This window comes from Lissotriton vulgaris, chromosome 5 (genome assembly GCF_964263255.1).
Source record: "Lissotriton vulgaris chromosome 5, aLisVul1.2, whole genome shotgun sequence".
Taxonomy (NCBI): Eukaryota; Metazoa; Chordata; class Amphibia; order Caudata; family Salamandridae; genus Lissotriton; species Lissotriton vulgaris.
In genome coordinates, this window is record NC_141693.1 from 62,804,876 (window position 1) to 62,819,050 (window position 14,175).

Below are 14,175 nucleotides of genomic sequence, written 5' to 3' on the forward strand. Positions count from 1 at the left end.
ATCCATGAGACAGTTACGCTGGTCCCAATATTTTAGTGAATTTGATTTCACCGTCCAATATAGACCTGGGAGAAAAAACGGCAAGGCGGATGCCCTGTCTCGGTTGGGCTTTGATATCCCTTCAGACCCCATTGAGCAAGTCAACATCATCCCCAGAGCTAACATCGTAGGTCTTGTACAAAATGAGGATGTCTTCCTATCACAGGTTAGAGCTAGTCAAGTTGCAGTAGACATGATGCAAGTGGTAGGAGCACAGGAAATGTCGCTGCGAAGAGGACTGGTACGGGTACAAGGGGGAGTGGTGTTACCGTCGGGAGAGCTACAGGAACAGGTCCTAAAGTGGTATCATTCTCATCCAGTAGCAGGCCATCCCGGAATCAAGAGAACAATAGAAGCTGTGCGTGACCGTTTTTGGTGGCCTACAATGTTGAAAGACATTGAACAATATGTGAAAACATGTTGTGTGTGTGCTCACACCAAGGTGTCACGTCTCAATCCGGTGGGCCTTCTTATGCCCCTACCTTCACCTGCAGGTCCATGGCATACTGTGTCTCTTGATTTCATTGTAGAACTACCGCTCACAAAACTGAAGAACAATACACTGTTAGTGGTAGTAGACTTGTTCACTAAGATGGCTCATTTTGTGCCCTTAAGGGGCTTGCCCACAGCAGTAGAGTTGGCATCCATATTCATGCAGCACATAGTTCGTTTACATGGTTTTCCCTCTGTTCTAGTGTCCGATAGAGGGGCACAATTTGTGTCACGATTCTGGAGAAGTTTATGTTCTCTTCTCCATATTGATGTCCGTTTGTCGTCCAGTCACCATCCACAGTCAGACGGGCAAACTGAGAGGGTTAACCAGTGTTTCGAGCAGTACATACGGAATCAGATGTTGCAAACATTGGATGAATGGGATGAGTTGGTCTGGTTGGCTGAAATCTCTTACAACCAAAGTATACACTCCTCCACCAAGACCTCACCCTTCTTTTGTTCTTATGGTTATCACCCCAGGTTATTGCCCTCAGGTGTCCCTACTGATTGTCCAACCCCGGCTGCCTCAGACAGGGTAGAACACCTACACGAAGTGCAGAAGAGAGCATTTGAGAATCTAGAGATGGCAAAGGTGAGATATACAGAAGGGGCAAACCTACACAGAAGACTGGAACCCATTTATACGCCAGGAGATGAGGTCTGGCTCTCCACTAAACATCTCACTTTGGGGGGTCCACGCAAGTTTAGCCCTAAATACATAGGCCCTTACAAGGTGGAGAAGGTGATCAATCCTGTCGCCATCAAGATCATCCTGCCTCCCTCCTTTAAGATCCATCCGGTCTTCCATGTGTCGCTACTCAAACCGGTTGAACCGGGGACTAGGGTTCCTGTAAGACCTGCTCCTGTTATCCTGCATGATTCGGAGGAGTTTGAGGTTGGGGCCATCATAGATTCCCGGGTGGTTAGAAAAGCATTGCAATACCTGGTCCATTGGAAAGGGTATGGTATAGAGGAACGCACATGGGAACCTGCGGCCAATGTTCATGCCCCTCGATTATTGAGAGAGTTTCATCGGAGATATCCTGACAAGCCCAAGCCGGGTGGGGAGCATTGTGGGGGGAGTGTACTGTCATGCTTTGGGATTCCCCTACGCTGTCCCTTTAAGAAACCCGGTATTTAAGGATCCAGGAAACAGGGAACGACGCTTCACGTTCTTGCGTCAAGCTTCCCTTGTTTCCGGTTCCGTCCCATTCCTGTTTCCTGACTTCCTCGTTCCTGGTTGTACTTTGCTGTTCTCCGCTGGATTGGCGTTTGTGTCCCCCGCAACTTCTATTATGGGCCACGCTTACGCTTTCACTTAGCAGCGCTTCGCTGCCTCAGGCGTACCGTGTTTGCGCCTAGTCTCTTCCCCCCCCCCTTCTCCTTGTGCCTCGCCCGGCGGCCGGGCTTAGCTCCGCCATCCGGCTGGGCACAGCTCCGTTCATTGCTGTTGGGAGAGCTTGTTCACGGCTTCTATGTGAACACATTTGTTTTCCGCTGATCATTTGGTTCCACCCGGCGGCCGGGCTTTGCTCCGCCATCCGGTGGGACTTTTCTACCCTTTTGCTTCCCAGTCTTTATTTTACCACACTCGGCGGCCGGGTTTGTGCTCCGCTGTCCGGTGTGGGGTACTCCCCATTACTTAATTTCGTAGTTAGTTAGTTTAGGCTTCTCCCTACCTTTTCCTGTCCCCGTTCTGTCCCCAACCTTACCTCCATGATCCCTGTTTCCAGCATATTCCACATTACCTTCATTCATGCTGGAAACCTCGTCCTTGGTATTTTGTGGCACTCTTGCGTGGATCAGGGTGGGTGCATCTATTCCTCACTACAGGGAATCACGGTAAGAGCGCTCATGCGCTACCCATCTTTTTGCATTTGTTATTGATACATGTGGATGGACTATATAGATTTCATTTGGTTCTCTTAGATGGTGGTAACTCAGAAAAACATCTGCAGAAGAAGTGGGTGGAAGGTTCTTTGTGTACCAGACAGTATCGAAGGTGTTTTCAAAGGCTGTTCCAAAATAGTGGAAGTAAGAAGGAGATTAGATCGCTATCATATCATACAACATCTAGCCTATAGTACTCATTTCACTAATTGTGTCATCCTTATCATAGCTCCAGACGCTGTACCTTATTTCCACCTTCATCTACTAAATCAGCGACATATTAAGAAACCTGGGCCTACCTGTTTCCCTGTTACCTTCATTGAAGTACCCCATATTCACTACTGGAGATTGCCATCAACCATCATTGTCTTCCCCCTTCTTTCCTTGTTTTGTTTCCCTGTTTTCCCCTGGCGTGTCTCTCGTACTCTAGTGCTTGATAGAGTCGGAAGACCGCAGGGGAAGGCTGCGGACTACTCTTCGGATTCCTGACGCTCCTGTGGAACCAGCCTGCAATCCTTACATCTACATTCCATCGCTCCCAAGATTTGTACACTCTGTTTTGGACGACATTAAGCTGCAGTTAAAGACAACTCCAAAAACAGTGGACATTACCACGCCAACCAATTCTGACAATTGGGCTCCAAAAAATAAAGTTATTTGCCAAAAAAACAACACAATTAGTAAATGTTACAGTGGAGCCGAGTGAAGTAATTTCGGAACAGCAGCACGGTGGAGCCCAAAGGTCGTTAACTAGCAGGTGCCACAGGAGAACTGAAAGCTGTGGTGTCCCTCTGCTTTGTCCACCTCACAAAACTAGTATAGATCTGGGAGAACCAGTGACCCATATTACCCATACTTTATTAAGGTGCAACCCACTTGAAGACATCACACAACCGACTAAAAGACAGCGTAAGACGCTTGGGAAAGCACATTACAAAAATTCACATTTTGGAAAAGAGTGGATCGCATGCTAGTCAGTCTAGTCAAGTCTACCCAATTTTAAAAACAACCATTGGAATAGCCAATAGGTCTCGCTTTTGGGACCTTATAAGTGTTTAGCGAGCGCTATTGCCATTTCTGTTACCTTATATATAATTAGTATTATATTATGTATAATTGAACACCTGTATTAAAAAAGAAATGACATAAAAAATGCTGCAACACAGGTCTACCATGAAGACGAACCTTGTGGGATGTTTCCCGATTATGTGCACTTGTGTCAGTGCTGGGGAACCTTGAAATCAATCAGAGTACTTGTAGAGCGTGCTACTTACCCGTGAGGGTCTCAAGGCGCTGAGGGGGAGGGGGGGCGGTGCTGCTCCTGCTCGAAGAGCCAGGTCTTGAGGAGTCTTCTGAAGGCGAGTAGGCCTTGGGTCTGCCGTATGTGGGTAGGGAGGGTGTTTCAGGTCTTGGTGGCGAGGTAGGAGAAGAATCTGCCGCCGGAGGTCGTTCGTTGGATGCGGGCGATAGCGACGGGGGCGAGCCTGGCGGAGCTGAGCTGGCGGGTGAGGGTGTAGAAGCTGAGTCTGCTGTTCAGGTAGGCTGGTCCGGCGTTGTGGAGTGCTTTGTGTGCGTGAAAGCAAATGGCAGTGATGATAGACTCAAGCTTTAAGTCCCTTGCATGTGAATAACAAACAAGCTCCCATTAGGAGAATATACCATGCGCTATCGAGAAACGGAAAAGGGCCTTGTGTGACACCGTGTCACTGCTGTTATATTATTTATATGAAATACCGATAGAGATATCAAAATAAAAAAGATTGCTGTTTGGGCATTTAAATTCACGATGGGTAAACCCGCATTACATGCCGCGCTGCCACTGAATTAGTAAATGTCTTTAGGGATCCATACCAAACTGAATTTGTTTTAGCATCGACCACAAAGGGGTTCATTTTTGCACAAATATTTCGATCATTAATGATCGAATAAAAACAAAGCTGCTCTTGTTATGTAGCTGTATATTCATTCATTCATCTTACAGGGAAAATTCAATACAAGCATTGGAAATGCAATAGGTCTCGCATTTGTTTGAGTTAGAGCTATTGGCATTGTAAATGGCAATGTGCTTTACCTGTGTAAAACACATTTTATGTGTGTGTATGCATGTGTTGTGTAGTGGAATTATGTGGGTTGGATTGTAATTTTTAGTTGCGGAATTGTGTCGAGTGGATTTGTGTAGTGGAATTATGTGGCAGGCGTGCAGTGGAATTATGCGGATAGTAATTATGTGGTATTGAGTGTACTGGAACTATGTGGAGTGAGATTGTAATTTTTAATTGCGGAATGTTGTCGAGTGGATTTGTGTAGTGGAATTATGTGGCATGGCGTGCAGTGGAATTATGCAGATAGTAATTATGTGGTATTGAGTGTACTGGAACTATGTGGAGTGAAATTGTGTGTTATGAGTGTAATTATGTGGAACGGTATTTTGTGTTGAATGATGGGATATTTACTTTTATTTTAATACCTTTTCTTTCAAACACAAATACAGTGATGAACAGTAAAAACTGTACCTCAACAGAAAATGTTCCCTTCTGTCTTGTTAAACATGGGGCAGTAGTAGTGTGAAAACAGGATCGGTAGCAAGTCTTAGGCTGACTAGAAAATGCCCTGTTTATTCCCTTATTCAAGATCAGTGTTTAAGGCAGCATGGAAAACAATCAAAACAATGTATTGCTGCAGTCAACAATAAAGCCTGAGCAAAAAAGTCTGTTTTCCACTCGTCAATAAAAGTCACTCATAACCAATATCTTGACTGATTAAAGATAATGCTTGATGTCTTTGAAACTCCACCAATACACATAATCAGACATTAAAATGAGCGAGAAGGTTGCACTACCACAACATGTAGATGTCCTTGCAATGGTCACTCAATTAAACAGCAATATTCCACTGTCAGCAAACATGATTTTTGTGATATCATCAAAAATGTCAATAGTGATGTAATATCACCATTAAGGTAATCTGTGACCATGTGCGAGGCCTTGAGCAGGGCTCTGGGCCCAGGGTCACAGCTCAGTAGATCTCTCTTTCAAGTGACCGACTCCACACGTTTTCTTGTGCAAGAGATCCGGGTAACACGTCTCCTGATGGGTGCTGTACATGATTCGGAAGGTTGCTCACTGAGAGAGGACTAGACTTTGATGTGTGGTAGGGACACAGCCCCATGAATCGGCCAAGACAACGACTAGTAGCAGCTGATCAAACCATGCGGAGAACGATTTACCAGCTTTTCCTGTGTAAATCTATGTCGTTTACATGGCTAGCCTAACTAGTACCACATGTATGTGTGAGTAGATCTTAATTAAATGATGGGAGGAGCACACCCACGTTGGGAGGAGTTCTGTATTTATTGAGACCCTACAGTTATCACAGGGTTTACTAGTCGTCAGAACTGATATCCGTCCTTTTCCTACCCGTTTCCTCTACTGCTCTCCTATCTCTCATTCTCCCTCCCTCCAGAAACCAATGGAAAGCCAAGTGTTTGCATCTTGTGTGAAATCACCTATACTTCGATGGAGCAGGAAGGCTGGAGTACACCTTCGTTTGACGAAGCCACTCCCTGAAGAATGAAGAATTGTGGACATTGGCATGATCAGAGTTACACACCCACACTAAGAGATGGGTTGCATGTCAATTTCCTGCATTATGTACTGCATGAACAAAGGAACCAAGTTCCTTGAAAGAGTACTCTGTGTTTTTTTTTGACCTTTCACCATTTTCGTGTTCTTAATTATCACAGCTGGAGAGCGCCACATCACTGTTTCCCTTGACATGATGCTGAATTAGCATGGAGGACCATGAGCCGTGTCACTATTCACCATGCCTTGGAGTCAGTAGTAGTCATATGCATCCCCTAATGTGATGTCATTAAGGTCAAAGGATGTGTGATGTCACTTCCGCTACACCTGCCATTTTGGTCTGTTGATGTCTATGATTCTGCCCATAGCCGAATCTGTGAACAGCAACAGGTCAGTAAGAGCTTGCATAACTTGCAAAAGGTGCCAATGCCTGGTAGTCAAATCGTTGCAATCAAAGCTATTGATCAACAGAATGGACTGCAGGGATTCAAACCTTTACCCCTTCTGAACAAGTCTTTCATTATGATCCCTAAACCAAGATCGCAGGCACTCAGGGGTGACGTGTGTGGTCAAATGAATCAGTCTATCTTGGCAACTAAGAAAGCTGTGGAAAATGCTGCAAAGTGACTTCTGCACTTAAGGGAGTACCACGTCATCTGTCCATTCAGAACAACCATCTTGTTGAGAAGCTCCCGACTTTGATGCTAAAGTGTCCCAGAAACGGAGACAATAAACAAGCAGCTGTGCATCACCTACAGTGACTCTTTGTCTTGAATTCGGTCTGGTACATGGATGTAATAACGGTTTAATTGATTGCGCCGTGACACAAGCAAAAGAAAATCACATATATAAATATTGCCTGATGTCCACAGCACTACTGCTGCATATGTCAATCAGTCACAATTAGAGAATCCTAATCAAGTTAGTGGACATCTCGTATCTTGGTCGGTGCGTCTGCGGGGTATGAGGAACGTGTATATTGTATTCAACTTGAAAATGCCTCCCTGACCAAGCCCACACAGGGGCAGCAATAATGGAGCCAGCAACGGGAGGGGCGGCTTAGCAGATCCGCTACGGCCACAGGAGAGGGCAAGGTACGCTAATGGCAGAGGGGATGAACAACATAAGAGGAGCTAAGGGCAGTCTCATGGCGGAGCAAAAAGCGGGGCGGTAATTAGACGAAGGGACACGTAGCACAAGAGGAGGGAGGAAAGGTGCAGAGCGGCATGCACAAAAAGTGGGCTGGCGCACAGTAGTGGTTGTGAAAAGTGACTTTACAACAAACAGTTGCGCTTGTGAAAAGTGCTCGTAAATAAATTCCAAAATAGTCCCGAACTCGGCCAAAGTAGTACAACGCCATTGTTTACTTGGTCAAGGTGCTGAGGGACAGCACCGCTACTCTTCGGATGCTCACACACAACACAAACAAGGGTGCAAACGTTTCACCTGGGAGTGCAGGTGGTGTACTCGGTTGCCCAGCAACACGCCGTCAGAGGCTGGAGGTAATCAGGTATGCCGCCTCATGTTTCAAAGCCGCTCTCCGCTTGCTCACGCTGCCTTGTGGCAAATCTATATACACACTTCTCTCTGCTTATAGAGAAAACAACTAACAGAACAAGCCCGGGAGTGGTGCGTGCATGCATGCTCGCGAGGTCTTCACTTTTCAAGCACTGCACTTGTGCTTGTGGCACGCCGCTGCTCGATCCCGCAAAGTGGATGACGCCACAAGCACGAGTGCAGCGCTTGAAAGTGAAGACCGATGGCTAAAGGCCCTCCTAGAGCAGCGCATCGGCGCTGCCTAGGCGAGACCTAAAAAATAAAGGCTAACAGAACAGAATTCAAGTATTATCAGATATCTAGCTGGGCTAAATCCCTGAAAGAAATCAGAGCGGGAAACTTAAACCTGGAAAAAGAAATGCTGAAAAAGGATGCTATACATAAAGAAATCTCGTTATGGTATTGGGCTTTGATCCATGCTGGGGAAGAAGAATTCCCGATACCGGAGAGAGTATGGGGGAAAGATCTGCCGACGTTGGAGCTAAACAACCAATGGCAAGTATCTATGAGCAAATGTTGGAAAATCGTAACATCAGCTGCCCTAAAGAGAAACCATTTGTTCACATCTCATAGAGCTTACTGGACCCCGAAAAAGTTATCGAAATTCTCCGGGGCGACAGTGAAAGCCTGCCCAAAGTGCGGTCTGGAAAGGGCCGACGACCTACATATGTTTCAGCAGTGCCCCCTTCTCGACGGCTTCTGGAATGATGTGGGTAAGACACTAGATGGGGTACTAGGAAGACATCTAAACGTGAGTATTGATTTAATTATTTTTGGGGTAATGAATCCAAGTGTTCCAGAAAACCTTTCTAAAGTGCAGGAAAATCTACTCTTCCTATTAATATTGTTGGCTAGGCGAGAGATCTGTGTGAGGTGGGTGAGTCCGGTTCCCCCGACTCACAGTGAATGGCTAACATCAATACTAAGAATATACAAACTAGACAAAAGGAAAGCACCTAGTAAAAAATGTAAGTTCTGGGAGACCTGGGAAAACTATCAGCTAGGATCTAGCTAAATTGTATTGGAGCATAATTTCAAGGGATATTGTCCCTATGGCTGGTCTGGAACAGATCCATCTGTGTAATAGTCCAATGATTATGTGCGAGCAATGGAAAGTCAGGAGAAGGCCTGCATGAGTAGCCACAATGACTAGCTCCCCCCCCCCCCCCCCCCCCAAGACTAAATCCTTCAATTAAGTAACGGAAATAAAGGGACCCTCCTTTCTTCTAAACGATGCAGGGGTACTGTCTAGATACTCACGTCCCGTTACACGACAGTGAAGGCATAGAACTAAAGACAGATTGGGGTCCGACAACTCCTTACTAAAAACATTGCACTAATGAGGACAAAAAAAAAAACAGAACAGAATCAGTTAACAGAGGAGCTGGACCGAATTCAGACGGCAGATACTCACAGTGATCAAAACGGACCGTAGTCGAATAAGTAGTGACATGATAAGCAAACCTTATTACAATTAGATCCAACCTTACTACTGGAAGTTTCCCCACTACTGGAAAATAAGAGTCTTAAAGCAGCAAAGTTAGAGCAGAAGCAAGAACTAGGAGGAAAGAAAAGGCTTACAAGAGGTGAAGCTGCTTCTCAAAAATAAACCAGGCTTCGACAGCTGTCCTTCAGGTAGAAAAGGATGAGAAATCTTGGGGCAAATGTTCTGCAACTGGGGTGCATCTCAGAGGTGCTAGAAGGTGATCTGTACTAGTCACTCTATTAGAAGTCACAGAGTGACAAAGCTACTTCAAATACTTCAAAGGTATACAGTAGTAATCAGTACACCGCAATGGATGCTGCAGGGAAGGAAAGCTACTAGAGGTATACAGTACTAGTCAGTACACTGCATTAGATGGTACAGAGTAAGAGAGTTATTAGAAGGTATACAGTACTAGTCAGTATACTGCGTTACATGGTGCAGAGTGAGAGAGTTATTAGAAGGTATACAGTACTAGTCAGTACACTGCATTACATGGTACAGAGTTATTAGAAGGTATACAGTACTAGTCAGTACACTGCATTGGATGGCACAGAGTAAGATAGCTACTAGTAGGTATACTGTACTAGTCAGAACACTGCATTAGATGGTGAAGAGTCACAGAGCTACTCTAAAGGCATACAGTAGGAGCCAGTAATCCGCATTAGGTGCTAAACTACTCCAAGGTATACAGTACAACTCAGTACACTGCATTAGACGTTACAGAGTGAGAGAGCCACTCCAAGGAGTACAGTACTAGTCAGTACACTGCATTAGATGGTACAGAGCTACTCCAAACTATAATGTAATAGCCAGTACAGTGCATTAGATTGTACAGAAAACAGAATTGATCCAAGACATACAGTACTAGTCAGTACACTGCATTTGATGGTACAGAATGACAGATCTACTCCAATGTATACAGTGGAAGTCATATACTACACTTCATTGTAGATGGATGCACTACATAGGTGTAGATATATGAACTAGGCCAGCATGGGTGCATGCGCTAGGCCAGCGTAGGTTCATACACTACGTCACTATAGGTGCATACGTTAGATGCGAGTAGAAGTATGCGCTAGGTCAGTGTAGGTGCATGGGGTAGCTCAGGGTAAGTGCATGTGCTAGGTCAGTGTAGGTTCATACACTACGTCACTATAGGTGCATACGTTAGATCAGAGTAGAAGTATGCGCTAGGCCAGCGTAGGTGCATGGGGTAGCTCAGGGTAAGTGCACGAACTACGACAGTGTACAAACATGCGCTAGGTCAGTGTAGATGCATGTGCTAGGTCAGTGTAGGTGCATGTGCTGGGTCAGTGTAGATGCATGTGCTAGGTCAGTGTGGGTGCATGTGCTGGGTCAGTGTAGGTGCATGAGCTAGGTCAATGTAGGTGCATGCGCTAGGTCAGTGTAGGTGCATGAGCTAGGTCAGTGTAGGTGCATGCCCTAGGTCAGTATGTGCTGGGTCATTGCAGAAGCATGTGGTAGGTCACTGTTGGAGCTAGAACTCTGGAACACAGAATGTGTTATGCAGTACATGCCAAATTCTGAGGTGCAATTCCATGCCATCCATATTATACTATGATCCCACCCCATATCACATCACACCATCCCATCATAACGTCCCATACCATACCGCCATAACATACCATTCCATAAAACTCCAATCAACACCATCCAATTGCATCTAATCCCTTCCTACCCCATACCATACCACCATAACATTCCATGACATATGTTTCCATAGCACACCACACCAATACACATCACACCATCCCATCCAATCATAACGTTCCAAACCATACAATACCATACAGAATCTCATCCCTTCCTATCCCATACCATACGAACATAACATAACATTCCATACCATACCACATCATTTTCATGAACCGTAACATACAGAGCTAATCGCCACAATGATATTTACCTTTATAACTCTTCACCACCATCTCTGGGCATTGAATCTTCACATTATTACACCTGTAATAAATAACACACACATCATCTTTGTATTAAAGAGCAATGACAGCTACAGGAACAGAGGATGAACATCACTTAACACCTGTATTTAAAATAAGATTCAGTATTAAGAGCAGCGCCTGCGGACTAGAGCTCAGTGTGAGTTACTGTTCATACACAACAGTCAAAGCTCTAACGATATTCCAAAGTACCTTTAACATCTTATGAGAGGATGTGGGTGTTCTATGGCAGATAGCTCAGGGAGACCAGTGTGCTTCATGTGAGTCCACGGAGTGCCTCAGATTGGGTTGTCTATGTGCGGGGGTCAGCTCAGTGAGAGGGGGGCTGACTAACAGGTTACATCTGCTTCTGGTGGAGTCTTGTGTATATAAAGTACGCACAGCCGGAGATTGGCCGCAATAATGCACGCATGGCTGGAGGGGTTACGTGTGCTCCTAAAACACTTCAAATTCAGATGCCACATTAGTTAGGAACATATAGCCAATCAGGTAATGAACAAGTGGTCCGTGACTGCTTTAGAGAAGAGTAATTTATGATTTATCATGTGTGTGTTGCTTAAATAAGTCAAACACTGGTAAGACATACCAACAATGAACACAACAACATACCCTGCTATCTAAGATAGCATTTTTCAAAACGTACAGTCAATGTAAAACACAAAAGCGTCAAAGAATTGTTTAAGTCCAGTATATTTAATTTTATATACTTGAAACAGATCAAAAGTTAATTTAGACAAAAGGAAGGTACAAAGGTTGCTCAGAGGATGGGAGAAGAATGGGTGTGCTCGTGATGGGTAGGAAAAGGTGAATAGTCACTAATATTCAGAGTTTATACATTTCTAATGCTTAGGCAATGGACTTGTAAAGAGACCAGTACAGAAAGGCCTGTCCCCAAAAAATTATTGATAAAAATGTTTATAATGTTTTGTAAATGCATAAATGCAACATCAAGCGATACTAGTTTTAGTAGGATTAGGTCTACTGACCTAATACCGTCACTCAGTTCTCTCCCGGATTGGGTAATAGGTGCCAATTAACCGACAGTTGATCTTTCACCCCTAGGTTGCCCCCTGACCCCCCTTCCGTCCTGAAGAAGACTCACAGCGGAGGTATAAGTCACCCTCTATGCACAAACCGAGTGGAAACGTCGACGCACCCCACCCATCAACGGCCTGTATCTCATCCCATCCCCTTCGTTTGAAGTTGCATTTATGCATTTGCAGAAAAACAGTAAAACATTTTATAAATAATCTGTTTGGGTCAGACCTTTCTGTACTGGTCTCTTTACCAGTCCATTGCCTAAGCATTACACATTTATAAACTCTGAATATTAGAGACTATTCACTTTTCCCTACCCATCACGAGCACTCCCATCCGTCTCACGTCACTTGAGCAATCTTTGTACCTTCCTTTTGTATAAATTAACTTTTGATCTGTTTCAAGTATATAAAATTAAATATACTGGACTTAAACAATTCTTTGACGCTTTTGTGTTTTACATTGACTGTACGTTTTGAAAAATGCTATCTTAGATAGCAGGGTATGTTGTTGTGTTCATTGTTGGTATGTCTTACCAGTGTTTGACTTATTTAAGCAACACACACATGATAAGCTATAAATTACTCTTCTCTAAAGCAGTCACGGACCACTTGTTCATTACCTCATTGTACCCAGAAATTCTGCCAATTATTGGGTTACCCCATTATTTTGTAATGGGCTTATAGCCAATCAGAACACAGCAATCGGGCGCTCCCCATGCCAGACATCTGGACACGTTACCCTCTGGCCGCATTGTGTCCATGCAATGGCGAGGCCCACCTGGATTATCCATTTAAAAATAATGTATGACTCCAGAGGCAGCAACTTATATTCCTCACCATACAAGGATCGCCAGAAACATTTTCCGGCCAATAATGAACTTTCTATAAGACTGCTACAGAGTGATTGAAATGTGACCCTGTGCCTGTAACTCTTCTCCCGGCCGCTATGTTTAATCGAACTAACGGTTCCTCTTTTGCCAAATGCCTCTGGTCTCTTGTTTTTCAAAGATCTTTCATGTTCAAGCAACACCATTATAGAGATGCTCTCCTTCAAAGGTGGGGAAATCTGCCCCTCGGTATCTGTGGGAGGGTGAACATCATTAAGATGCTGGTTCTTCCTAAGGTGATCGTCTTGTTTAACACTAAACCACTTCCTTTCCCCAAAACGCTTTTGCAGAAATTGCAAGGGAGGGTCGGAAGCTTCATATGGGCATCCAGGGGAGCCAGGATCTCACGAATGAAGCACAGGAGGAGACTGAAGCAAGGAAGGGACAGAAGCTTTATAGGAGCATCCTGGGGAGCCAGGATCTCATGAAAGAAGCACAGGAGGAGACTGAAGCAAGGAAGGGACAGAAGCTTTATAGGAGCATCCTGGGGAGCCAGGATCTCATGAAAGAAGCACAGGAGGAGACTGAAGCAAGGAAGGGACAGAAGCTTTATATGAGCATCCAGGGGAGCCAGGATCCAATGAAAGAAGCACAGGAGGAGACTGAAGCAAGGAAGGGACAGAAGCTTTATATGGGCATCCAGGGGAGCCAGGATCCAATGAAAGAAGCACAGGAGGAGACTGAAGCAAGGAAGGGACAGAAGCTTTATATGGGCATCCAGGGGAGCCAGGATCCAATGAAAGAAGCACAGGAGGAGACTGAAGCAAGGAAGGGACAGAAGCTTTATAGGAGCATCCTGGGGAGCCGGGATCTCATGAATGAAGCTCTGGATAAGACTGTTATGCTCTTCAGTTCAAGAATTCCCGGCTCTTGGCTGGAGAGCTGGATAATTCTTACATGAGTCAATTGTATGAAGTTATGTTGAAGCATTTAGGCCTCAATATGTTTTTTGTTTAAGTTTGGGGACCCAAAATTTTTAAACAAGTTACGTTGAAGGTGCTCTTAACAGCACAGAGGGTGTGGGTCTTCTTTAGGAAAATTCTCGGGATAGACTACAAAGCGGAACCGGCACCAATTCAATTTAGGGCTCTCCTGGAACGCCCAAGTAGATTAAAGATGAACTTAGTTATCTTCCCCAGCATGGCAACTTTTCCACCTGGGGAGACTTCAGGGAGAGATATCCGATATGTTGGGGGACGGGGGCGCTTTCCAAATTGAATTACC

The 14,175-nt window shown here is 44.9% G+C and overlaps 1 protein-coding gene across 1 annotated transcript in view; it reads right to left on the reverse strand.

Moving 5' to 3' along the window:
• The window catches only part of LOC147710170 (E3 ubiquitin-protein ligase TRIM39-like), a 99,174-nt gene that overhangs the window by 10,195 nt on the left and 74,804 nt on the right, over nt 1-14,175 (reverse strand). The window contains exon 5 of the mRNA XM_086920861.1: nt 10,973-11,025. Coding sequence (XP_086776987.1) covers nt 10,973-11,025 — 53 coding nt within the window. The remainder of the gene's footprint in view (nt 1-10,972; nt 11,026-14,175) is intronic.